The 27675-nt window shown below is 43.5% G+C and overlaps 1 protein-coding gene across 1 annotated transcript; it reads right to left on the reverse strand.

Annotated features, from left to right (window-relative positions):
- Positions 1 to 1560: 1560 nt before the first annotated feature.
- LOC121307843 lies at positions 1561 to 23050 on the reverse strand. The gene is made up of 22 exons (XM_041240141.1): positions 22960 to 23050; positions 22753 to 22877; positions 22521 to 22664; positions 21657 to 21734; positions 21047 to 21217; positions 20762 to 20858; positions 20283 to 20506; positions 19793 to 19946; positions 19399 to 19607; positions 19163 to 19280; positions 17548 to 17750; positions 17173 to 17290; positions 16382 to 16551; positions 16009 to 16106; positions 14575 to 14708; positions 14410 to 14460; positions 14061 to 14244; positions 12425 to 12560; positions 12132 to 12219; positions 11936 to 12019; positions 1883 to 1943; positions 1561 to 1621 (listed from the first exon to the last, which is right to left on the reverse strand). The coding sequence occupies exons 1-22, from the start codon at positions 23012 to 23014 to the stop codon at positions 1561 to 1563; spliced, it is 2763 nt and encodes a 920-aa protein (XP_041096075.1). The 5' UTR covers positions 23015 to 23050.
- Positions 23051 to 27675: the final 4625 nt, after the last annotated feature.

A 27675-nucleotide genomic window follows, 5' to 3' on the forward strand; every position in this document is an offset into this window, starting at 1 on the left:
TGAGCATTTTATATCAAAGCTGCCGATAGGCCCCTCCGCGGAGTGACGTCCTCGGTCCCGCCTCACCAGGGTAATAAATAGTCACTGAGCGGAGAATCAGTCTCTTTGCATTGAATCCGCAAATGCGAGTGATGCGACCTCACAAGGTTGGCAGTCATCTTCTCTTTCAGGAAACCGGGGTTACATCCGTAACCTATCTTTCACTTTCAATTCAAAGATGACCGCCAATTATACTTTTGGGAAAGTATACCACAGCCGTCGTGAGGGAGAATGAGTGGACAGCATCTGAGGGACATCTCGCTAGCACTATCTAGGGCTGGTGGTGTGAGCGTGCAACCTCAAGGACCCTGGCGCCTATTAAAGGCATAGAGGGATCTACAATAGTAAGTCAGTAGAACCTTGTAAATGTACGCGGGGTAGCCACAGTACATATATTGGTCAATGAGGCACCTCTGAAGAGGGCCCATGACATAGCCACACCTCTGACTGAGTGTGTGGCCACCCTCCCAGTGGGGGACTAGGCCGGCATTAGTATATGCAGTCAAATCAAGACAGTCGCTGCTTAGAGAGGGTTTCACCTCTGGTCCGTTCACCATGACAAACGAAGAGCTGGTCAGACTGACGCAGAGCTCTCGTTCTATTAACATAGCATCTCAATGTCGGAACTGGGCAGAGGGAATGTAATCTCCTATTTGACTCCTACACCAAAATCCACTGATTGACTCAAGTGAAACGCTGTAAACACCTTAGGGAGGAAAATGTGGTTTGTGTGCAACGATACCTTGATTCCATCATCCCAAACGCGCATACAGGAAATTTTAGTGGGCAGAGCCTGTAGCTCACTGACCCGCTTAGCAGAGGTGATCGCTAACAGAGAGACTGTCTTCATAGAGAGATATTTCATCTCTTTGGTTTCTATGGGCTCAAACGTGGCCTTAGTGAGAGCCTCCAGTACCACATCTAGACTCCATTGTGAGAGGACATCCTTTATAGAAGGATGTAACCTCCGAGGACCCTTTAGAAAATGGGTCGCCAGAATATGAGTGCCCGGGTATACTGAGTCGATGGGAACATGGCAAAAGATATGGCTGCTAGGTACACTTTCAACATAGAGGGGGATTTACCCGCCTCTAGTAGATCTTGCAGAAACTATAATATAACTGTTATAGGGCAATACATGGGATCATAGCCTCTGGCCATGCAGCAGTTTTGAAAATATTTCCATTTATAGGCATACAATGCTCTTATGGAAGAAGTCCTAGGGCAAACAGACTGTCCCATTCAGGGGCCAGACCCACAGTTGGAGTCTGCCCGGTTCTGGGTGCCTGAGGGTGCCTTTTGCCTGACTGACGAGATCCATGCGCGCCGAGATCTACCAGGGCTGGCCCTGTAGCAGCTGGCAGAAGTTCGAAAACCAGGTTCACCTGGGCCATTTGGGGGCCACCTGGAGAACTGTCGCTTCCTCTCTCCTGACCTTCTCGAGGAAAGCAGGGAACAGCGGTATAGGCGGGAAAGCGTATAAAGGCAATTTGGGCCATTCGTGCGCTAAGGCGTCGATGCCTAGTGGACCTCCACGTACGCAACCACTGACATGTTGTCCGTGTGGATGAGGACATGTTTGCTGCAGAGCACAAAGAGAAAATTTTGCAGAGCGAGTTGGACTGCTCTCAGCTCTAGTGCATTTATGTGCTGTTATGGGCTTGCCTCCACCAGTGTAGCGCTCTCTAGTCCAGACGAGATACTGTCAGCCGATGGTGTCTGTTGCACTTGGGGTGTAGCCGAAAGGCATTGAGCCAGGCTTGAAGCGGGCGCATGTGAAGTAACCCCAGTTGCAGCAATCATACCCAGTAGTTTCTGGCACAACACTAATTGCACTGTGCACCCTGGTTGAAACAGGGCCAGGCAGTTGCGAATAGCAGCTAACCTGTCGTCCAACAGGTGGGCTGCATTGCAAGGGAATCCAGCCAGAGACCAAAATAGACATTACTCTGCACCAGTGTTAATTGGCTTTTTGTATCATTGAGGGTGAGACCCAGCACAGTACGATTTGATATCGGGGCAGTTCAAGAGCAGATGACAGTGTTGATAGTTACATCAGGGTTAGATACAAGTGCAAGTGAAATACAAAATACTACAGATTGGTTTTAGTGCAGGATTAAATACAGTAAAATGGAGAGCAGATAAATGGAAGTTAAAGTGAATTAAAGGCAGAGTGCTATGTTGTCCAGAAGGGAAGAGTTGAGTTTTACAGGTGTTGTCTGAAGAGGTGTGTCTTGAGGAGGCGCCGGAAGGTGGTCAGGGACTGGGCAGTTCTGACATCCGTAGGAAGGTCGTTCCACCACTGCGGGGCGAGGGTGGAGAAGGAGCAGGCTCTGGAGGCAGGGGAGCATAGAGGAGGTACAGCCAGTCTTCTAGGGCAGGCAGAGCGGAGAGGTCGAGTGGGGATGTAGGGAGATGTGAGGGTCTGAAAGGTAGCTGGGTGCAGTCTGGTCAAGGCATTGGTAGGCGAGTACAAGAGTCTTGAACAGGATGCGAGCGGTGATCTTGAGTCAGTGGAGTGAAAGTTACAGTGCAGTAATATGGGAGAAGTGAGGCAGAGAGAACACCAGGCGAGCAGCGGAGTTCTTGCACCCTTATAGTAACTGATATAGAAGAATCAGATGCTGGCAACTACCGTGCTTTTTGAAAATCTCACATTGCTTCATCTATAGGAAACCATCTGTCAAAATCTTTGTGTTTAACAGAATCCACAGCTGCTGTGTGCTGCAGTTGAAATGGATGTTAGATATAAGAAAGAATGGAAATGTAGATGTACACCTGTACTCGTGTTCAGTTTTTCAGTTTGGGTTGCACAATTAATAACTATTCTTTAAATGTTAGGAATCCAAGGCCTCTTTTAAATATACAACAATTTTTTTTTTTTAAAGTTCCCTACTTTGTAACATTTTACAGTCACTTAGCTGTTCAATTTGTGTGCAATTAAATTTCCTAACAAAATGGGTTGGATTGTACACTTTGCCTTGATTCAACAACCATTGGTATGTGCTTGCTAAAAAGCTACAGGTGTTATGCTAAATACTGTCTTCGGAAGAAAAAAGTCTAATTTGTAGTCAGCGCACTTGCACATGTGTAGTTTATGCCATCTTGAAATGTTGTCTGCAAAAAATGGTCTCATTTCAATGTTTTGCATTGAAATTTAATGACAGAAAGGTGAGCACAAGAGCCAGTTTCTCTTCAAGATGTGTGACACTATTCTGCTACAGTAGTAAATGCACTAATTATCAGTACAATATTCTCTGATCTTCCAAAGAATGTAAAGCAAATTACATATCCAATGAATATGGTTCTACAATATATTGCACATAATTACTTTATTATTACAATTGCACTGGAGTGACAAATACAGCTAGGAGACTCTATTTGGCAAAGCAAATATCCTCTCCTCCCATATTGATATTGGTTTGATAGAAAAAAATGACATTGGCAGGGCAAAAGCCCGACATGTAAATTCTGTGTGTTGGGAATATAGGGTTGACAGGTTGAGAAATTCCTTTGTTTGGGGGTTGTGGTGGAGGTGAGTGTAACCTGTGCTCTGTTGTGCGTATGCTCTGCGTATACTCTGTGTATTTGTCAGTAAAGGTGAATGCCCAGCCTGGCATCAGTGTTTGTACAGTAGTATTTTGCTTAAACCTTTTAATTGTGGCCATTGTTCTTGTTTGTGTATTTTTATTAATTAAACATAAGCACCCAGTGCTTAAATTGCAGCTTCAAAGCCTTTGAGTCTCATTCCTGATACTATCCTGCTACATTTGGTGTCAGCTGTGGGATAGCACCCCCTAGAGACTCAGAGCAGGACTACAGTTTAAAAAACAAACAAACATGGACCTCAATAAAGACTAGTATGAGAAGAAATGACGGCTTGAAGCTGAAGGGGCTCCATGGTGCAAAGCCTGCTGCGAGTAGGGGCACCTCAAGGAAGAGTGGCCCTAAGAAGACCCCTGCTTCATGGAGGCATATTATAGGGATGAGATTCCCTTGGTGAGTGGCTCCACCTAAAGGCCCAAGACCATCTGTCTGCCCAAAAGCCAGAGACAGGCCCCTCTGCCTCCCAAGCCATCTGGGACAGTAGTTTAGACACCCTCCTTGCAGGCATGGAGGACCAAGGTTGTTGTCTCCCCTGTGGCACCCTATGGTGTGTTGTGCTCCCATCAGGGTGAAGAGGAGTTGCCACCAGCCCAGAGAAGGGGCAAAGCGGAGGAGGCGAGCAAATGATCCAGTGCCATCTCCTTCGCCAGAGAGAGAGATGCTGCCTGCCCGAGAGCAAGCAAGGGAGTTGCTGCCTGCACAATCATTACAGTCTCCAGCTGCATGTCCGGAAGGTTCAGGGCCCGCACATCAAGGGTTCCAGCATTGCTATTGCTAGTGCCACCACCCTGCTGGAGTCTTCCATGCTGTTGCCTGCTTCACCACCACTGGAGGGCCCAGAACCACTGCCAACTTTGGGGCCACCCTTTGTAAAGGAGCCCCGACAGGGAAAAGGTCACTCGGGCTTAGGGAGTTAAATGGGCTCCCCCTCAAGGAAGCTCACGGTCACCAAGGGGGTTAAATGGGCACTCCCCTTACAAAAGCCCAGGGGTCACAGCAGGTGTTAAATGGGCACCCCTTACATCAGACCCAGGAGGAGGAGGTAAGGCCACCACCACCACCACCCCTATGTCCCAACCCGGCATTTGTGTCTGGACCTGTGGTTGCTGGGCCTAGTTCACTGATCACTGCATCACCAGGCACACTCTATCTCCTCCTGGTGGCCCAGATGTCTCTCCACAGTCGACAGCGCTTGCTTCTCTGCTGGCTGCTGCAACCGCCCAGGAGCCAACCAGCGCTCCCGATGCCCCATCCACATTGCCTGTGTCAGAGGGAAGCACCTTTAGGACCAACCTGCCCTCCAAACCACCCACAAAAAACCAGATGAAGAAAGATGAATATTGAATTAAGGTGTTGGTGTTTCAAGGGAGGAGGTGGTTGGTTGCGGTTGAATGTCTCACTTCACTCAACATTTTTTAAAGATGATTATTAAAATGAGGAATATCTAATGGCTGTGTTATCTGGCCTTCGTTTCAGACATAATTTAATGAGTTTTTACACCCATTCAACAAACTTTACAGACCATATAACAATAATAATTGCAATATTAAAAAAAAAAAAATGTTAAAAATTAATCCCACTATTCTGTTGTAATATATTTTGAAAATCAAGACATTTTCTACATAGATATGCTAATGTGGAATGCTGCAGTTATCCACCCAATAAAGATTTAATGTGCAAATGAGTGTTTCTCTGTTTAATGAAAGTTAAAATCCTTGTGGTGTTATGTTCCCTAAGAAAATGGGAATTATGAATAATTGAGGTTCAGGTTATTAAGTTGGATTTGAGAGTTTAGTTAAGATAAATTGCATTAGGTGAAATGTCAGTCTACTAAGTCTATTTTTTGTTCCTCATAATTTCTGCGTTTTTGACAACGTTATTGTTTTATACATAACTGTGTTTATTTGAACATACCGGTATTTGCTTTTCTACAGTATAATACATCATTATTACATATCATTTACATTCTGAAAATGCTTGTGTTTACATTGTCTACTTTCATGCAGAGACAATACACCACACATATTTTATTTGTGTAGTCGCTGATGACATCATCTGCATTGTGCTTTTGGTTAAAATTCCGGTTTGGAACGTCTCAGTTACATTTTCATGCAGACTGAACACGATGCTTCTTCATTTTACCACCGTGGTCATTTTTTGGTCAGGTACGTATACATTGCAATGCAATGGACATGTTTTTTTGTAAAGGTACAAACAAATGCTTCACCGTCTTGATGTTGATGTTTCACAGGCAGCTGTAAAGCTGATTCCATAACACAGTCCCAGCTTTCAATCACCAAGCGACCTGGTGAAATTGGAGTTATCACCTGCAAGATGGAGAAAGGCTCATTCCAGGAAGAAATAATTCACTGGTATAGGCAAACTCCAGGGAAAAATCAAATGGAGTGGCTCCTTTATTTTAAATCAGATACAAACAAAGAGTCAATCCTGAATGAGGACATAAAATCAAGATTTAGTGTAAAAAAATGGAACGACAAGAATGCCTGCACTCTTGTAATACAAAGCGTTAAGAAAAACGACGCGGCTGTCTATTACTGTGCGTATTGGAGCGCCACGCTGCCTTACAGCTTGGGGCACTTCATACAAAAAACACATGTGAGCGTAAAGAGGTCATTCTGTATTGTAACCGAGTATGCAAGTTCATTGCATTAATTGCAACGTCATTCTTAGTTCTTACGTGATTATAATGAAAGCGCATTTAGTTTGGTCGCATTTGTTATAATAGTTATTGATCAGAGTTGCAAGGGTTTTCCTTTTTATTTCCTTAATATTTATATAACTTTATAGAAGGGCTATCATTGTAGCAAAGCATTGAACAAAATGCTTTTCATCAATCAACAAAAAAAGTTGAAGTTACTGCATCATATTAAGGTTGTTGTTTTAATTTACAGGCCATTGTGCACAGAAGTCGTCCCCATATAAATAGTAAAGAGGAGGCACGCAGAATGTTCATGTTAGAGCTAAAGGATCCATTATAACATAAATATATCTGTTATTGGTTTGAGGATTTCAAACAACAGTCTATTAAAATAGCACTTACGGTATTTGGTTATTGTTATGTACTGTCACTACTACCACCACCACCACCACCACCACTACATGGTACTACTACTACTAAATAATAATAATAAACTGCGTTTTTTTTTTTCTTCAACAAATCTAATATTCCTAAACTATCTCCAGAGAGATAAGCTTATTGAACCCATCACCAGTTACAAAACCGTAAGCAAGTGTTTTTCATAAGATACCAGCCAGGATATAAGAATCCTTTCTCTACAAAACTACTCGGAAAAGTGCTACATATTTTAGTTTGTTCTGGAATTCTGTACTGTCTGACAACTGATTTCTTCTTCTATCCTTCTTCGGGACACTAATAGTGTGGATCGGAATTAGTAACCAGTTATTCAGTCAATCAGGCAATCCTAGCGTAACAACTTAAACATATGTATTGAATGTTCACTGCCTTTAACAAAAGGACAATAATTGTGAGAAAGTAACATTTAATCGAAAGAAGGCACTGCTAGCTTGATTGGTGTTTGCGTGCATAATTTAAGATTGCTTTTAAACAGCCGAATCAAGAACCAGTTGTATGCGAGTCACTTCCTCTTTGTCTGTACAATCTTGAGAAACACACCCCTTTGGAAAACTACAGACCAGAGAATGTTTGCAGCGATCTATTTCAACTGGGCTCTGCTGGTACCTGCTAATTAAACCAAAGAAAGAAGTACTCTTCGCTGTCCTGTTGGTGTAGATTTCAAGATGATTGGATTGAGATTCTTTATGATTTTCATTACGTTATTTTGTGAGTTTATCTTTTTTCCTATAAACTAGCACTTGTAATATAACTTCAGATGCGTTACTAAACTAAACTCACGATAGAAGCAGCATTTTATCATGGTGATTCGGATGAATCGCATTATCACTTTTCTTCTATTATTTCAGATGGAGTGTTTTCTGTCTCTTTAGAACAGTCGCAGGTGTCTGTCACAAGACCAACAAGAAGAAGAGCAACTTTCAGCTGTAAAGCCGTCGGGTTCAACATTAATGATGCTTATATACATTGGTATAGACAGAGACCTGGGGAAGGTTTAAAGAGGATATTGTACTACCAGAATGACGGAAAACATGAAAACGACCAAGGTTTTAATAAAGACCATTTCAAAGCTGAAAAACTAAGCGAGGAGTCCATCTGCAATCTCATTATAACCAGCGTGGAAGATAACGATGCTGGCAGTTATTATTGTGCTTACTGGGAATCAACACTGTGACTTAAAACGCAGCAGACGATCTACAGAAACCTTTTTCATCCTGGCACAGAAACACAAAGGTTGTTATAAGTATTATTATATTATACATTGTAAAGATCGATTAACGTCCCCTTTTCTTAGATTACCTTCGGAAAACATCACCTGAGATAAAAAGGTTATGATTATCCATCATTTAGGAATTTTTAAAGAACCATTATCTAAAATATAAAACCGCAGATTTCTAATTTGACCAAGTTTATTCATCAACATTCATAAGGAAAATAAAAACGACCCAAAGACGCAAATCAAAAATACTTATTGCAAAACATGAACAACATTAACGTTACAAACTTAATTGTAAACACAATTAATAATCTCCACATGTATACATCCAATGAATTGTGCATGAAAGACATCTAATTAGTATTTTTTAATATCAGATGCAATTAGTAATACAACTTTTAAAAAGGCATGGATTTTAAGAATGCTTAAAATTCAGCAAAATTCACAGTGGACAGCGTATCCATCTCTCAATGTCATTGTTTCCGCCTTTATGGAGAGGTGGCGCCTGTAGAAAGTACGCAGACCAGGCAAAAAAAAAAATCCCTTTCCACAGTACAGTCACCAGAGGGTTAACAAACTCGCCACTTCCATTCCAGACCTTTCATTAATTAACCCAATTAAACCCCTGGCCAATGCCTCGAACATATACTTATTACACCGTCAATAGAACGGCGGCCCCTTCTTATTTAAAATAGTAAAGGTTATGTTGCTATATACAAAAGAAAGGTTTATGTAAAGTGCTTTTCTTTTAAACATTTCAGTTGTGCTTACTATTCTAAGTAAAAGATACAGCTTGGTTTTATTTTGGTTTCTTAGTTTAGCATGAGGTCTATATTTATGGAAACAATCACAATGTTGCCTGCCATTTAAAAAAAAAAGGTTTTCAATTGTCAAGGTTGTTTGAACATGCCATGAAAATGTTGCTGCTATAAAGCTTGAAAATGAATGCAGAAATGAGTTAAGGTTTGAACGAAGGTCCTGTTTAAAGTCGATTTTACAATCAGCTCAAAAGGGGGGTTAATAAAAAATAAAAAATCTGTATCTCAAAAAGTATAGCAAATTAAGGAACCACGCTCGGCATACACATAGTCCCGGGCGTGTAGACGTGCAAGCATTATGGCAATGCTAATGGAGGGCTAGTTTTACAGAAATGGAACCCGAAAGATAACGGTCTGACGTCATTGTTGTCTGACGTCGTTGCAGGCAGAGCAACATGTGACCGTTGCATTGCACTGAATAGGGAGTCATGGGATATGTAGTTCAGCACACACGGGTCACATCTGTGTTTCTGTCTGGATTAAAATTGGTAATCAGTAATAATGTTTTTGTGCCTTCCACACTAGGGAAACATATATTTATATATATATATATATATATATATATATATATATATATATATATATATATATATATATGCACATGTTTGAGGATTTTTTTATTTCCCCCCTCTCTTTTGTTGTTCTGGTACTGACTGGAGTTCAACTATACCATTGCATCCCACAAACAAATCTTTGTTGCTCTAGGCAGGTTTTAAAACTGTTCACTGCTCTCTGATTTGACATAATAAAACGTAAACAATGACGCTGACCCTGTGTTTAATGTTACTTATTATACACCCTCTCCATTCTCAGGTACAGTCGTTTCTGTCCCCACCTCTCCAGCCTCATGGGCAGGGATTAACATTTTCAACATTTCATTTGGCTTCAATAAATCTGTCAAACAAACAAACAAAAAACATTACATACGTGGTACATGTCTATTTCTTCTGTGCTTTTCAGTGTCGCAAGTTGTGTTTCCACAACTGCATTATGTGGCAGATGTGGTTGTTGTTTTCCAAAACAAAGGAAATTCAATGGCAAAAAACTTTGTTAAAGTAACGTTAAGGTTTGGTTGCAAAAGTCCAAAAGTTTAGGAAATCTCAAGTTAAGGTAGTCACGCAACCTTAACTCTGCACCCTTTTGTGTATGTTTCTTGTCACACTTCACTTTACAAATGACATCATCAATGACATCACTAAGCACATGACATATTCTCCCCGAAAACTGGCCATACAGACATACCACTGGGAAATCACAGTCCTTGTGATTGGTAACCTGTTCACTAACTCCATTAACATTCCCATAATGCTTGCTGTCAAGCTAATTATTCTACCAATGTTCTAAGTAAAACCAATAAACTCACAATACAGTAGTGCTATATAATATATTTGAGACCTATGTATTACTGGAACTAATGCTGAACAAGCAATATTTCTCCAAACGCTATCAGCCATATTCATACCAACAAAATTCTGGAATTGCAACATTGGCTTTGTTATATAAACTGCACTGTTTCATGTGGTAAAAGGAGACACCGCATTTTCTGCAGTATGTATGCGTTTGCAATGTGATTAACCATTGTTCTTTCAAACTTTACAGTTGACTATGAATGCTTGCTAACATACTGTTACGTTGGAAGCCAATTACGTCATTAAAATGTTTAGGTACAATTGCAGATTTCTGCAGTTTCTGAACATGTTACCAATGACAAGGACAAAGTTTTCCCACTGTTATGTCTCTATGGCCAGTCTTTGGGGAGAATTTGTCATGTCGTTGCTGATGTCAAGGGTAACGGGAAACATATACATAAGGGTGCAGTTAAGCTTGCGTGGCTACCTTAAGTTGCAATTTCCTAATCTTTTCCACTATTACAACAAAATCTTAACGTTACTTCAAATAAATTTTTCCCATTGAAAATATATACGTACTATATAGTTATAGTAATGAGCACAGGCGTTCTGGACCCGCTTTTCACTGCCAGAGGCTTCACAGTTTGCTGCTTGTAAAACAGAGCTTTCACAGCATGCATCTATGGCCTGTCTTTGCTAGAACTCAACAGCCAAGGCTGTCAGCACTGCTGGGTTTGACAATTCCAGGAAGCGGTTCTTTGGAATGCAGCAAGCACCTATATAGAAGTTTGAGAACATTGAGACAGGAAGAGGTTTGGGAAAACTGCTTTTACAGTGCAGGAAACAGCCCCTAGGCCTGCTCAGAATTGATTTGTGCATCTCAGTAACGTAGGTGACTGAAAGCAGAGCTTTCCATTACACAAAGCTCATAGCCACGGGCACAGCATATGTGTTGATATCACACATTGGAAGCCACTCAGTGATGGGGGAAAGAAAATAAACCCTTGGAAGTCACCAAGCCTTTTGAGCCACAGGTTTGCAGGAATGTTCACATGACACCAGCCCCTTTAGCATCCTTTAATACTACAGCTGCACAGTACAATGTCTTTGAAGAGAAGGACCAATTGATATTGGAAATACAGGTCATGGCTAAAAGCATCACATTCGTTTAGCAAGCAAAAGCATTGCAGAGCAAGTTACCGAAAGAGGACACAAATGTTAGCTTAAGACTGGAGGCATCCAATACCCCAGACCTTACTCCGTTTATTCAGAGCCTTTGAAGCATCAATAAATGAAAGAGTGAGATCTAGCCACAAAAAACAACCCCACACACAAGTTTACACATTCAAGTTTTTATTAGAGAGAGTCATCACACAGCTTTGGCAGCAAAAACTACAACAGCAAGTAGAAGAACTCCCACTGCAACTGCCAAGACTGGAATATAGGGGGCCAGATGAGTCTCACCTGAAAGCAGACAGACAATGGCAAGTATTAGGACCGTGAGGAAGCTACACAATACCCAACACGTCCACTGGGGAACGAGGCAGTGCTAGTTAGCAAACACAGCTATTGCTTACATTCTACACAGTGCCTGGGACAAGCATTTGATCTCTAGAAACTACAGCCCCTGCCTGTGCCATATTGGCTCTAGGTTCCCTTTGGAGCAATACATGAAGCTTGCCACGCAAGCGCCAAAGCGGCAGCAGTTTCCTACCCTTCTCCATCACCATGGAGATGGAACTCAAATACAAAGGCAGGCAGGAGATTAGCATCTTTGTGCTTTACTGCTTACCGGCTGCTTCCCCCTCGGGTACAATTTGGACTGGTCCAGCAGAAGCATAGCCTTTGACAGAGTCAGCCAGCTCAACACTGCGGCCTGGAAGACATAACCCAAAAGGAGGCGTTAGATCCAAGGAGCAATTGAGAGTTTTATAGAACATACAATGGGCATCCTATCTACTGCAGGAGAGGTCAGATACCATGCCTACCTGATCTTTTATCTCCAGCAGTACAGGTCTTATTGCAGACACCTGCCTTCTCAGAAGCACAAACCACAGCTAGACAATGGAAGTACATCTGCAAAACAGGAAGGGCAGGTCAGGCAGTTGGAGCCAGAGTTCAGTCAAACACACAGCCAGCCAATATTTCAGCCTGTAAAAGCTATTCTAGAGCAGGACTGCCCCCCCCCCCCCCAAAACCTGGAGTAGCTGGATGTCCATTAACCCCAGGGTGAGACTGCAGATCAAAAGGCTCAGTATTGAGCTCGCCGAATGCCACCAACCTGTTGCCACAGGGCATGGTTTTCAACAGACAGAGCCTGGATCTCAAGCCTCTTCAGGTGGTGGGGGCTCTTTGCGAGAGCGCTGGCAGACACTGGGTGGAACTGGGTCTTGTAGGAGTCTCCACTGGCCAGGCAGCTGCAAAGAAGGAAGACACATTAGAAGGCAATGACACACTGGGTTTCAAGGCATGGCGCTTGATGGGTGAACAGGAGGCATGTATTTTAGGAAAGGACTGCATCCTAAAGCCGCCAAAGACTTACACGTTTGTTATTGTGACGATCGGTCAAATATGTGCCATGTGTTCAACTGAAAATAAACATTGCCACAAGATAAAGGGGCAGCGACATTAGGATTTCCAGGATCCAGGTAGCACTGCTAGTGCATGGCGGGAGAGGAAGGAGTGTCCGAGTCAGAAATCATTTAAAAAGTTATGGCGGTTTGACAATTAACCATGGCCAGGTTTGGTTGTTTCCTAGAGTAAGTGTGCAAATAAATTAGTTCATAGAACTACCTACTGCTGTGGAGGTCATGACGACCAGGTTCCCGGGATTGGGTTTGAAACAAAGAATGCTTAGGAGTTTTTCCTAGAGGATGGTACGATTACACGGACTTGGAACTAGATCTCAAGTTTACTTTGAGCACTGGAGAGAGAGAGAGAGAGAGTTTACTTATTTTTTCCCCCCTCAGTATAAGCTGCAGGGTTTTTTTTTTACTTGCCACGACTAATGACAATCCGAGTGTTTGCATGGAATGGAGAATGTTTCTTTCCTTACTGGTTCTCAAACCCCTGTGCTCAGTGAATATTGGGTTGTCATTTCTTCCCCATTGCTTGTACTGAATGCTTGGCTCGGTACAATGTTACACTGGCTTGGTTCGTTTTGGGATGTGATCTTATGCAATAAATATTTATTGCATATTCCAAGACTAGTGGCATTCCAATGAATAGAAAGACCTTATTTCATGGTCTTTGACCATCTATTACTTGACCACCTCGAGTGGTCAGCAATTGATTGTGTACACTGAAGACAAATCATACAATACATTTATTGGGTGCAATATTTATACATGCAATTTGTTCACCACTATTGAATACCTTCATCCTAAAATGCAATTAGACTATGCTCTGATCTTCCCAGCAAGACGGTTATAGACCAGTTAATTGACCAATTTGTTAGGTAAATTGCTATGTTGGCTTTGTCCATGGAACAAACACAGCTAGCAGCAGCAACATGTAGGATTCCTGAACACGAAACCTACCCAAAGAGTATGTAAAACTGGATACAGATAAGCATCAGTACCACAGTATAAATTAACCGTCTTTCAAACTGGGTAATGAGGTTTCAGCAAACCCTAGTTTAAAAAGAAATTGGGGTAAACACTCCAGTGCCTCAAAAAAAAAAAAAAAGGCCACATGTAGTTCCCACCAGAGGGAAAAGGCCATTGCACAGACAGGATTACAAGTCACGTATATTTAGGCAGCCAGGTTATGATGCAATGCAACCGTTACTGCAAGTCCACAGCACAGTAAACATTAGCAAGCAAAGTTTAGCCCTCTGCCAAGCTGGCATAAAATGACAATGAAACTCCAGCTCAGTACTATCTGAGCGCTTACTCTTGTAGCCTCCACCCCCTTACCCATCAGTGATCAGGTCCCATTGAGGGGTGGCATCCAGTTCAGGGGTCTCTGTGGCCCAGCAGTCCTGCAGGATGAGGTGGTCAGCCAAGTTCTGGTGATGGAGGAGCCCAACCTCCAGGAACAAGGGCTCCAGCCCAGACTTGGACACAGGGAACTCGGGATAGAACTGGGAGAAGGTCACATCTGGTGGGAGGGGGAAGAGGAGAAAAGACAGACCGTCCATCACTGCTATGCTTTTACAGCTCTTTGTGCATAGCCACCATTCCTGGTGGGTAAGGGATCAAAAGACCAGAACAGAATTGGGCCATTAAAGTGAATTGAGAATGAAGGCATGTACCAGATACCAACCTCTTGCTAGACGGGCCTTCAGATTCAAGACATCCGTGGCTTTCTTCTGGCCTGGGAAACCAAGAATTGGAGTCATAGTAGTAGGTTCATACTGGTAGTCAGGATAAAGTTTACTAATAGTGTCCCAGGACTGGGCAAGCTAAAACTAGGCACTAGAAGCCATACCCGTCTGCCCAGAGCTGTAAGGGTGGAACTGCAGGGATCCAAGACCTCTTCCAATGGAGGAGGCAGGGACAGCCCGTCTTTCAGCTACCAGTTTTATAGTGTCATTGAGGGGGTAGCGGCAACGGATTGTCAGCCTAGGAGAGAGAGAGAGAGAGAGAAGTTCCACAGAATCACGTAGTTTGATAGTCTTTTCAAATACGCATGTCTAAATGCTAGTTTATGAAGTGGTTCCTTCAGAATTAATCTTTACAGCAAGTAGACACACGTAGGACAAAACTAATGGAAACACCAAGTCCATTGAAAACAAGGGCTTCCACACAGGTGTGGCTCATGTGTTAAGCCAACATCCAGCATGCTTAGGGTCATTTATAGACATGCTGGACAGGTTTGGTTGCCTAGAATTATGGCGAGCATGGCAGCAAGAGGAGACCAGACTTTGAAATGGCAATTGTTGGGGCACGTTTGGCATGAGCTTCAGTGACCAGAACAGCTCAACTTGTGGATGTTTCACTACCAATGTTTAAGGTTATGTGGGCATGGAAGTCCAAGGGAAACAAAAAAAGGAAGCACACACTCCAGGATTGAGAGAGCCATGCAATAATCCAGAGTGCATGGCAGACACAGGAGAGCAACTGCAGATCAATGACAGCAAATTAACCTGAAGCTTGAGCAACCAGTTCCATGAACAATCCACCAAGAACGCCACAAAGCAGGATACCAGTCTGGTTACAGTGCACAAAAAGCTCATCACATCTGCCAATGCTTGTTTGCAAGTCCAGGCAATGGACTACCGAGCAGTCGAGAAATGAGATATGGTCAGATGAAGCCACCAGGTTAAACAAATGGAAGAGTGCATGTGTGGCACCAACCTAAAGAACTCTACAGCTCCAAGTGCTTGGTTCCAACAGGGAAGGGTTCTGGTGGTTCCGTAGCGTGGGGCACATTTTCCTGGCATGGTTTGGGTGCACTCATTCCCTTAGAAGGCAAGCTCACTGCCAATGCGCTACTGATCATCTTTGCCCCCCCAATTGCATTTTCCTGCATTGGTGGGATGTCTTCCAGGATGACATTGCCCCTGCATCCACACAGCACGTGTGGTCCCCCAATGGTCTGAGGACCAGGACCCTGATCTTCGCCATGACATATGGATTTTATGGGAGTGACACCCGAGAGTGTTTTCCACCTACAAGCAACCACGTGCAAATTGATTGACTGGTGGAAGAATGGTGCCACATCACTCCTGGAATTCTGCAGAGGCTGCTAGACTATGCCACAGCACATACAGGCCATAAGTGGTGGGCCAACACCCTATTAAGTTAGGTTACATTGTCCAAGACCTGTAGTTGGTTAACTACTGGACAGCTTGCCCCCAGTCTGAATACACTGCCACCGACTTCAGCAGTGTCCATTTCAGGTAGTTGTGTTCATCCTCACCTGTATTCAGAGTCCCTGGTGATGACTGGAGCATTGGCTGGGAATAGCGCTCTGGTATACACCACCTCATTCTCATAGATCAGGTAGTTCTCCACAATCTGAAACATTGCCACAACATCAAGCCATTAATACAAAGTACCCCCCCTCCACCCCCCCGAATACTAGCCCCATTTGAAAATCCTGTATTCCAACAACAAACCTAGAAGGCCAACAGGTGCTTGCACTTGGGCTTTCAAAACAGGCTAGTTAGACCTGGCAAGTCCACAGCACCTTTAGGGATACTTACTGCTCCCAATACAGTTTACCAATACAAAACCTGTATAAAAAGGCCATTGCAATGATTTACAGCACCATGCTGGAAACCTCAGGTCACCTTGCTCCTGGTCCCACAGGTGTTGACACTGAAGGTGAAGAGAGCCCTGGTTGAGTCAAACTCTTTGGGTTTGCAGGTCTTGTCCAGCAGGGTGGTCTTGCTGGGTTCCACTACTGGTATGGGCTCCATGGTCACAGCCACCACCGTCATCACACCATTAGGCATGCACACTGGAGAGAAGGGGGTGAAGTTGAACCAGGACACATTCAAAGAGAATTCGCTGCATGAACCAGTTCAAGATTGCCACACCAGTCATGTGCCAAGTGGCCTCTAGAGGATACCTACAGCTATGACCAGAAGTCTTGTACAAGCACCCTGTAGAACCATCCCATTTCTCTTTAGTCAAGCCTAAAGAGAAAACATTACATAGCTCTTTGTAGTCCATCCCCCATATATACTGCATGACAAGACTTCAAACCCAATGCAGCTTATTGGGTTACTCAAATCCTACAAATCTAGGTGATGCACACGTTCTGTGCCAGAACTGTAGGTGGTCTCACACCAGTCTGTTCTAAAAGGATCATGCTATGGTGCAGGCTTACTTGCAGAAGCATCACCCAAATGATACCAGTTGCTTGTCTGCAGACTGCAAGAGGCCAGGCAGACCATTTAGAACTTGGAAAGGTGGCATTATGGATTGTTGCACTGAACTGCAAGCAACATCATGGTCAGTGGAATATTCTTTCTAGCAATGGAGAAGGAGCCTGGTACAGCTTGTTTATAGCCAACATGTGTACAAGTGGCATGGCATACAAGACAGAAAGTCCAGCCCACTTTGTACAGCTTCTTACCCAGCAGCTGCTTGGTAGCAAACTGACAGCGCTGTACAGAGGACAGCACTGCCGACAGCGTCCTGATATCCATCAAGGTCAGTTCTACTCGAACAAAGAGGCCTCGGAGGGAGATATCCTGGAAAAGGAGACAAGCAACATTCCTCAAAATAGCCAGCCCACTTTGAAGCACACCAACCCACAGAGGAGCAGGCTTTCCAGCCTAGTGGTGCCGGGAGAACTGCAGATTTAACAAGGTTTGGGTCTGCTCAAATACTAGGTACTAGTGTTAATGCACTAGAACAATGACTAGACAAGGTAATCCTACAACACCCAATTCAGCCTCTAGAGGCTCTGCTAAGTTGAAGGCATTCCTAGTAGCCTCCACAGACTTACCTCGTAGATGCAGCCAATACTGAAGAGCGGCACCTCCACAATAAGCTTGGTCTGGTTGGTGATGATGTAGCCCCGTTGAGCCACCAGCTCAGAGGTAAGCTGGTGTTTCTCAATGTACATGGCCCAGAGGTGGTCCATGTTCCCACGCATCACTTCAAAGACTATGCTCTTTTCAGTACAAGAGCCCTGGATCACCGGAAGTACTGGGGAGGCAAGAGAAGAGTGAAGAGCATGCTGTAGCATCAGTGGCTCATCTTTGGTTTATGAATCAAACAGAAAAGGATGGGGTGCCAAGCCATTCTGTGTACAACGGAAGACCCAGCCTGTGACCGGCTTGAACAGAGATCCAGATTTTCCCCCAAAAACAGACAAAGTACTACGCTAGTGGTTTGCCTTGGGAGTCTGCAGCGGAAGATGTCTAAAATCCCCAAGTACTTTGAATCAAATCAAACTTGTTCTCCAGTGATCAAGTCAGGGCCATTTGAAGTCAGAGCTTGAAACACTGTCTTGTATTAGACAGCAGTGTCAGAGGAATAACCAAAGACATGACTGGACAAAGAGTGCACATATTGGTGGAGGACTATCTACATCGTTAATGTGTTTTTGCAGAGACATTTGGTGCCCTGCAAAGGAAAACAGAAGCTGGAACCTGAACTTACCCTTCACCTACAGGAAGGCCTTGGAGTACCCGTTTTGTTGAAGCTAAAATCCATGAAGCCTAACATGTAGTTTTATCCCCATTCTGAACCCAAGCCAACCTTACAGTAAAGGTTTTGTTCAAGATACAGCAAGTATTATTGCTTTCTAATTCAGGCTTGGAGCTGAAGCACTATAGCAATTGTATGCGATTTATACAAATTGTTGTGGGTTTTACAAAGCAATGATCATTCTGCATTTAAAAGGAAATACAAAAAAAATGAAGCCATCTTTACACAAGGGTTTCTCTTGACGCAAAGATAGTCTCACAAGAGCAAGAATTGCCTAAACCAGGAGAGATTTGAGGGATTTTAAAATATGAACAAAATTAACCTTGAAGGGAATCTCCCATAGGAATGCTAACCAGCTTTCAGGAGTGGGGAGTTGAATCTTTGTTTAGTTCATTCTTCCTTTCTGCATTTAGTTGCACCTATTTTAGGTCCAATAACTGTTTCTTTGTATTCACTAGAAGCATTGTCCAGTCCAATTTCAATAGAAGGGAGATCCTACATGATTTTGAATTCAAAGAAGGTATTCCAGCATAACTAATCCAAAAATAAAACACTTCACCTTGCAAGGCCAATAAAAAACAATCCACCTTTAGTAATGCCATATACAGTTCAGGGTTTAGCCGAGCGCTAGCAGTTTCTGGCCAGCAGTGATCATAAACTTCAATTATTAAGATGATACCAATAGGGGTGCATGTCTGCTAGTGTGGTAGCTGTATGCAAAGCCTAAAAAAAGGTGACAGCATGCTAGCTTGCATGCATGACATTTTCTGGAGGCTTACAAACTAGCTCAAATTGAAAAATGTGGAGACACCAATTCCATGAGTGGGCACACAACCCATTCAATCCTTTGGTTGGGAGAGAATTGGTCCAGTCGGTGTTCGGCGACACTTCCCAGCCCCAATACTTACCGACATCCTTAATCTGACACACAATGGTTGCAGGGTGGAAATAAGGCTCATTCTCAGGGATGATGTTCAAGGTGTAGTTGATATTCAAGGTAAACTCCCTGACACCATTGCCAATATACTGCCAGAAGAACAAAAAAAAGGTGCAAGCAGGAACAAAGTCAGCAACTGTACTGGAGAATAGACCAGTATAGCTTGGATCTTGAGCCACTAATGTACAGGCCTGCTTTCATCCCTACCTTTTGTGGGATGAGTGGATGGGTGAAGGGGACCTTCAGGACAAAAGACTTTGTGCCATTGGGGTGGTGGACCTCAGTTAGCACAATGCCTTGGTTTATGGCCTCAGGAAGGGTCAAAGGAACCCCATTGATGGTGAAGTTCTTCAGCTCAACGTCAGGGTTGAAGACGCCAAGGGTCACCGTGAAGACCTTTTCTGCTGGGATGGTATCTAGGAACACAGACATTTAGAGGTTAGCATTACAGATTTATAGCCAGGTCTAGTGTTATAGTCCAGGAACTCCCAGGGGAAAGAACAAAGGCAGGCCTAAAGGGGGCCATCATGGTTTAGGCTGCAATACACATTGGCACCAGCACAAGGCCATTAAATTCCATGCTGGCAAGTAGTGTACTCACTGTTGACAACAAAGGGGGTCTCAGCAATGAAGGGGGTGCGGACTGGCTTGAAGGAGCGGTGCTGGGTCACTTCCCACAGGTCATCTGCCCACTGGTGCTCAAGGTATAGGTCAATGGCGTAGATACGGTTGTACTGGTTATTTATGACACGACTCTGGAGAGACAGAAGGGCACGGTCACAAGATTAAAGTTGACTCCATTAAAAGCCATCAGAACCAAGGCTGGAAGGTTCATTGGCCAATGGAGTCTGCAAGGAACAGCTCAACATAAATTAACTATGTATTTACTCAGGACAGCCAACACTTCTGCCATGGGAGCATGAACCAGGTGTCTGGGATAGTGTGGTCAAAGTGTTTTACAGAAAAAACACCAAGGGCATGCAATCTAGGGATACAAGGAGTCTGCAACACATCCAGAAGCTACCTGGCTGTCAGTGAAGGAACTCCATAGCCAAACCCTCCACCCACTTCTGTAAACCCCCCCTTGTTACCTTTAGGTAGCCACCCTCTGCTCCATAAGGAATGGCAATTTCTATCAAGGTCTCATTGACCTTCAGTTCATAGCTCCGTCTTTGGATAGTGGCAAGGTCAAGCAGCTTCCCTTCCACACCCATGGAAATATCCTTGTCCTGGAACTTCTCTATATGCAGGACCAGTGGAGTGAGGACTCTGGGTGCTACCCAGGCCAAATGTGTACCATCAAAGGTACCAATATCTAGGAGGGAAAAAGAGGTTTTTGCTTAACTGCTCCATTAGGGAATCCTATACAAGTCCAAGCAGATGGCAATCAATGGCCAATGGAGAAAATGGCATGATCACAGCCCTTGGTTGAAGGAATCTGTAGTGCTAGCATGCAGAGAGGTTACAAAAGAATTCCTACTAGAATTGACCAGTTAACAAGGACCACACTATGGCAGTAGTTTCACATGGTCTCTGGACCATGGCAAGACAGCCAAGCATTAGATCTTACTCTTGGTACAGGCAGCGGAAGTGTCCACCAATAGCAGCATCCACCTTTGCTTGTAGAAGACAGTTGCCCGGATTGCTTCCACTTGGATTCCATTAACCTGGAAGAACATGGAATGAGCTCAAGCACAGCAGTGATACAAGTGTGCTTTGAGACACTAATGGAGCAATATGGAACCTTGGCACACCCACCTACATGGACCTCTGCTTAACACACTACAGAAGTAAATATTTAGAACCCATCAACTCTCCCCCCCTCCAGTTAAAGGCAATTTTGTAGAGGTCTTACTGTAAGCCTTTCCGATTCAGGCATGTTATAGGGTGAGCGGAAGAGGATCCTAGTGGAGGTGGAGTTGATCACGTAGCCCCAAGACTGAGCCAGGGAGGCATTCATGGATTTTGCTGGCTGTCCAGTCTTGTGGAACACAACCTGCCACACTGACATTACAGCTTCCTGGGCCTGGAACACAGGAGACACAGCAGCTGCGCAGAAGGTCTAGGGACTGGGGTAGGAGGCAAGTAACCAGCTTGACTGGGAAAGTATAGAGTGATTGTAGTAGTCAAGACCCAAGCTCCAAAGCTTGTTCAAGACACTTCATTTATACAGGTGAGCAGCAAGTCACATGCCTGCATAGACTACAAAATTACAAGGGGCACAAGTTGTGTGGAGCAAAGTCATTGACCAAGTTACAAATCTGTGGCGGAATTACCCGTAGCTCCAGGTTAGTACATAGGAAGGCAGCGTGAGCATTTGCAGACTGCAATCGTGTCTTACTAAAGATGAGCTATACAGCAGCCAGCAAGATGCTACTGTGGGCTGGATAGCAGCTTGTATTCTACCCTATACAAATTGCTATGCTGCAGGAACATCTTCAGACCAAATTAGTGGTTTTACTCACTGCAGGGAGAGCAGCTTGCCAGTCTTCAGTATTCATCCCTTCCTGAGCAATAACTGGCACATTCCTCCTTACAGAAATCTACAGGAAAAGGGGATACTGTTACACAACCAATTAGGTTCAGAGCTCCCTATACGTAATGATCTTTGAGCCCGTCACTCTACTAGAAGTAGATGCCAGATCAGTAAAGAGGAGCCCCGTTAGCAGGTACGGGACTATACTGGAAAAAGGGATTAGCACCAACAAACACAGAAACAATCAATCGTTCTTGAATGATCATTTTACATGATCACTAAACTGCTGTACAGCAACATTTTATTTAGCACGTCAGTGCAGTTTCAATTACCATCCACTTCCACAAGTGTGCTTTAGCTAGAGTGGAATTCCACATAGGGTGGGTGAAGTCTGGAAAATTGCCTATGGAGAGAACCAGATGCTGCTCTGGAATTTTGAATGCCAAATCTGTGAAGCACAGCCTTGCTGAAGTGTAGCAAGTGCTTCAAGGAGGGGGAAGTCTACGTAAAGTGTAGAGCCATGAAATTTACAGAACCCATTTGGAGCATCTGGGTGAAAAACAACCTTGTTGGTTTCTCGTCAGGTTAAGCTGTAAACATTTTTAAAAAAGTGCACATTTATGCAGATATGGGAAGCAGGTGGCAGCACAATAGTTAGTGCAAAGATGCAAGTTTCCAGACACTCCAATAGTTAATTCTGTGCAAGACTTGCAAATTACTGTTTGGTATTCTGTCCTAAACCAGTTGCAATATGTTGACAAGTTAAATAAGGGACCACAGTGGTTGAATTAGATTACACATTTGTTTATTGCAACTGGGCTACCACAATGGAACAAAGATTGTAAAGGGTTACCTCCATGTAGTTCTCTTCACAGACGATTTCGCGGGGGTACCATTGCTTGGCCATACTGCAGGTCATAGAGAACGGGAAGTAAGTCTCTCTGCTGAACTGGTCGATGCGAACGAAACGGAATCTCAAGCTGAACTCTGAATCATCCTGAAAATGAAAAGCCATTAGGTTAACATGGCGACACGGGCTTGTAATAAATAGTGGCATACATACGGAGCTGGTCGTGTGGCCGCACCTTGCTGGAGACGTGACAAGCAAGGAAAGAAGCTCTGAATACCAGGTCGCCGGGGATATTAACGGAGTAGGTAAATCCACAGGATGCGGAGTAGGCATCGTCCAGAGAGTGAATGCCGTCGTTACCTAAAAGCAAAGACGTTTAATTGTATGCATTTGCAGGATGCTTCAAAATACAAGTTACTGTTACCGAGCAAATCCTGTTTACCAATGATATCGAAGCGGAAATTCCCTCCAATTAGGAAGCTTCTTTTAGTCGTCATCCAGAAGTATCGGTCCCGACACTCGTTAACAAAGGTTCCTGCGGGCAGAGAGGCGATACTTGCAATAGTTCGCTAACTACACTTTACTCAACACAAAGAACTAACCGGTACACACCCGAGTGGTTTGTACAGTTAAATGCGCAACACAACGGGTTATACGGGCAGATAATGTGCTTTTAAAAGCAAGACCGTTCTTGGACAGAGACGACTTGTAACATTTCAAACCATTTAAGCAGTTCGACTGTCGCCTACAAGAGCATGCAATAGTTAAACAAACAGCACTTGCCTGGTGGCGCTTGAGCCTTCACATCCAAAGGTAACAGCATACACAATGCAACCCTGAGGGGAGAGACAGAATAAATGTTACTCATCGACACATTCTATACAAACTCGGGTGCACTCAAGCACCACACACACCTTCATCGCAGCAACGTAAGAATACACACACACACATATACCAATGAAACACGGCAACGATAACGAATAACCAAACAGATTTTAAACACACCGAACTTACCCTAAAAGAAGCTTAAAATCCACGATACCCATCCTTCTTGCTAAAGCCTGTGACAAACCCCCACGCTGCCGCTTTTGTATTTACAATAAAGAAACAGATATACTCGCTTGCTAGAGGCGCGCTGGTTACATGTATATAAAGCCGCCTGAATTAGCTTGCACCCAGTCGGGGCGCAGCACCTGAGCTTAATAATTAGTTTACTGTAATTATCTTAATTATTACAAAGAGGAACGTGTTCATCACTCGCACCCCCCGAGGTAAAGCCGGGGACTGTTGGGCAATAATATAAATACACATAATACAGTAGCGCTAAATGTACGCTGCAATTTATACAGTTTTGCTGTTTTATAGTGATGGGAATATTGAAGCCTCGTGACACTGAGCCGTGAACCAGCGCTTCACCAAAAGGTTCACTGATCTGAATCACCCGCAGCGCTTCGTACTTTAGTGCCACCTAATGGTAGATCTGCACAACACAATGTCCTTGAAGTTAAGGCATTACCAAAATGTACCGGAACTATCAATAACAGTGACACTGTGGACAGCCACACCGTTAGTTTACAGAGAAGGCAATAACCCTTAACATATTTTTGATACACATTATTAAGCAATTATTAATGCTCTCAATTACTGTATCTTCTGAAATGTTGGTTTACATACAAAGTACATGGTAAGGTATCTTGGGTGCTTCGTAATCCATAGTAATTTAAACATGTAAAATGAATGCCGGAAAGAAGTACTCGCAAAGTTCTTTGTGAAGGAAACCAAAAATCACAAAATGGTTTCTTTGGCTACAGATGGTTTAATAATCAACCGGCTCCTTGCTAATAAAACAGACAACATTTATACTGGTCTCTTGAAAAATGACTCGACCTTGTAAATATGTTAAGCTTTTCCTTCATCTTCCTTCATAACTTCTTTATACGAGGGATTAACAGTTTGCTTTTTATTCGTGTATTTAAAATTGTCTGGATGTATTGATTCACTAAAATAATATGAATCATGTTATCATTTAAGGTCATACTGGAGGCGATCTAATTAAATCGTCATTTTCAATCACAAGAAATTTAAGGGCATATGCAAAGATCGAATGCACAACTGAGAGAGAACATGACTGCCAATGATAGTTTTGGGATATACCTGCTTGTCAGGTATTTGCTGAGCATTTTATATCAAAGCTCCGATAGGCCCCTCCGCGGAGTGACGTCCTCGGATCCCGCCTCACCAGGGTAATAAATAGTCACTGAGCGGAGAATCAGTCTCTTTGCATTGAATCCGCAAATGCGAGTGATGCGACCTCACAAGGTTGGCAGTCATCTTCTCTTTCAGGAAACCGGGGTTACATCCGTAACCTATCTTTCACTTTCAATTCAAAGATGACCGCCAATTACACTTTTGGGAAAGTATACCACAGCCGTCGTGAGGGAGAATGAGTGGACAGCATCTGAGGGACATCTCTCTAGCACTATCTAGGGCTGGTGGTGTGAGCGTGCAACCTCAAGGACCCTGGCGCCTATTAAAGGCATAGAGGGATGTACAATAGTAAGTCAGTAGAACCTTGTAAATGTACGCGGGGTAGCCGCAGTACATATATTGGTCAACGAGGCACCTCTGAAGAGGGCCCATGACATAGCCACACCTCTGACTGAGTGTGTGGCCACCCTCCCAGTTGGGAGTAGGCCGGCATTAGTATACGCAGTTGAAACCTTGTCCACAATCCAATGGGACAGTCACTGCTTAGAGAGGGCTTGACCTCGGGTCCGTTCACCATGACAAACGAAGAGCTGGTCAGACTGACGCAGAGCTCTCGTTCTATTAACATAGCATCTCATGTCGGGAACTGGGCAGAGGGAATGTAATCTCCTATTTGACTCCTACACCAAAGGGGGTGGGAGGTGGAAAACCTCTAGTTCCACTGATTGATTCAAGTGAAATGAAGGAGACAACAGGGTTTGTTGCAACGATACCTTGATTCTATCGTCCCAAACGTGCATACAGGAACTGTGCACTGACAGAGCCTGTAGCTCACTGACCTGCTTAGCAGAGGTGAGAGCCTCCAGTACGACCTCTAGACTCCATTGTGAGAGGACGTCCTTTATCGGAGGATGTAACCTCCGAGCACCCTCATACACTTAGATGTTTTTGTGCAGCCACCGGGCCAGCTATACACGAGGTCTAAAAAAGCAACCACTTCTATATTTCAGTTCATTCAATATAACACTCTCTCAAAAACTAAAACATAGTTTCAATACCTTATAGCAATACACCCAATACATGTGAGATATAATATTGTTAGTAATATGCTTACCTCCTATTATAAGGAAAAGTAGCGTGAACAAAGGAATCAGAATTGTCTTGTGGAGATCTGCAAATGATGGACCGTCACTCTGCCAAGCTGAGTCTTGATTGTGGTACCTCATTGTAAAAGATATAAGTTTTTATAGGTTTTTGTCTCCATTGCAATACATGGAGAGACTTAGACACTTCTTATCTTTCTTTGGCACGCAACAACCTAAAAATTTAGAGCCATATGTCAGCAACTTTTTAAGATATGACACCTGTTCCAAACACTTGACCATGATCTCATCCGCTCATTTCTCTACCCCTCCTTTATCTAAAAAGTTAGGTGAAATATAGTTCACTATTCCTTTATTTTATATGTGTATACAAAAAGAATAATGTTACTTTGAGTATATGAGTGCTGTTTAAAATATATACAACACTATCAGTTATGATTATATTTGATTGTGTATTTGGTGCCTAAGTACATATTCCCTTACACCATTTTATTTTTCAAATTAGTTTTCCTTCTCTCTTAACAGGCGTGTGCTTAACAGATATTATAGGGAACTTCCATCTTATGTTTTTCCAATATAGAGTATCTCTTCATGGATAATCTATTTGTTTTTTATTTAAGTGTAAGACTATAATGTCTCTGTCCTATGAGTTTCTTAACAGCATGAACTCAGCTGAACTGCGGACGACCTCCTATTTTTTTCAGTAGCACACAAACCAGCTAAAACCGGTTCGCTAGTGGTATACCACTCTTCCTAATTTCCAGCGATGAGCAATGTTCCCCCTTCTTCTAGGGTGAGAAGATAATTTCCTTCGTTAAATTTTAACCTTGACGCTATGATCCTTTTGATAAAAGAATTCTCGCTCTGCGTGCCAACTATACCTCCCTTTACCAGGCATGGCTTTCTCTAAAAAACAGGCGCACAGAAAATTCGGGAAGAAAGTTCACATGAAGTTTACCTTTTTCAAAACCTATCCTCTACTTTTAAAATTACTTTTTATTATCTGTTTAAGCTTCTTATTTTATATTTCAAACAACATCTCTTTATGTTGCATCATCTTTTAACTCAGAGTCAAACCAAACAGTTTATTCCCTATGGCACACGATTACTAACTATTTTAAATGTAAACTTATCTTGATGAGAAACAATTTCATGTCTATTATTATAACAGGCAGTGTTGAACCATGAGCCTTAGCTACTGAGGTTCTCCATACAAAGGGATTCAATGTTTTACTGACCAGCCTAGCTGATTCAACGTTACTTGCGACACCCGCCTCTAGTAGATCTTGCAGAAATTATAATATAACTGTTATAGGGCTTGCCATGCAGCAATGCTGGCCATGCAGCAGTTTTGAAAATATTTCCATTTATAGGCGTACAATGCTCTTCTGGAAGAAGTCCGAGCATTTTGTAGTGTACTCACTACTGCGTCTCAGATCCCTAGGGCGGACAGACTGTCCCGTTCCCCACAGTTGGAGTCTGCCCGGTTCTGGGTGCCTGAGGGTGCCTTTTGCCCGACTGAGGAGATCCATACACACCGGGATCTGCCAGGGCTGGCCATGCAGCAGTTGCAGAAATTCGAAAACCAGGTTCACCTGGGCCATTTGGGGTCCACCAGGAGAACTGCCACCTCCTCTCTCCTGACCTTCTCGAGGAAAGCAGGGAACAGCGGTATAGGCGGGAAAGCGTATAAAGGCAATTTGGGCCATTCGTGCGCTAAGGCGTCGATGCCTAGTGGACCTCCACGTACGCAACCACTGACATGTTGTCCGTGTGGACAAGGACATGTTTTTTGCGGAGCACAAAGAGAAAATATTGCAGAGCGAGGTGGACTGCTCTCAGCTCTA

Source organism: Polyodon spathula, chromosome 3, assembly GCF_017654505.1.
Source record: "Polyodon spathula isolate WHYD16114869_AA chromosome 3, ASM1765450v1, whole genome shotgun sequence".
NCBI classification, from domain to species: Eukaryota; Metazoa; Chordata; class Actinopteri; order Acipenseriformes; family Polyodontidae; genus Polyodon; species Polyodon spathula.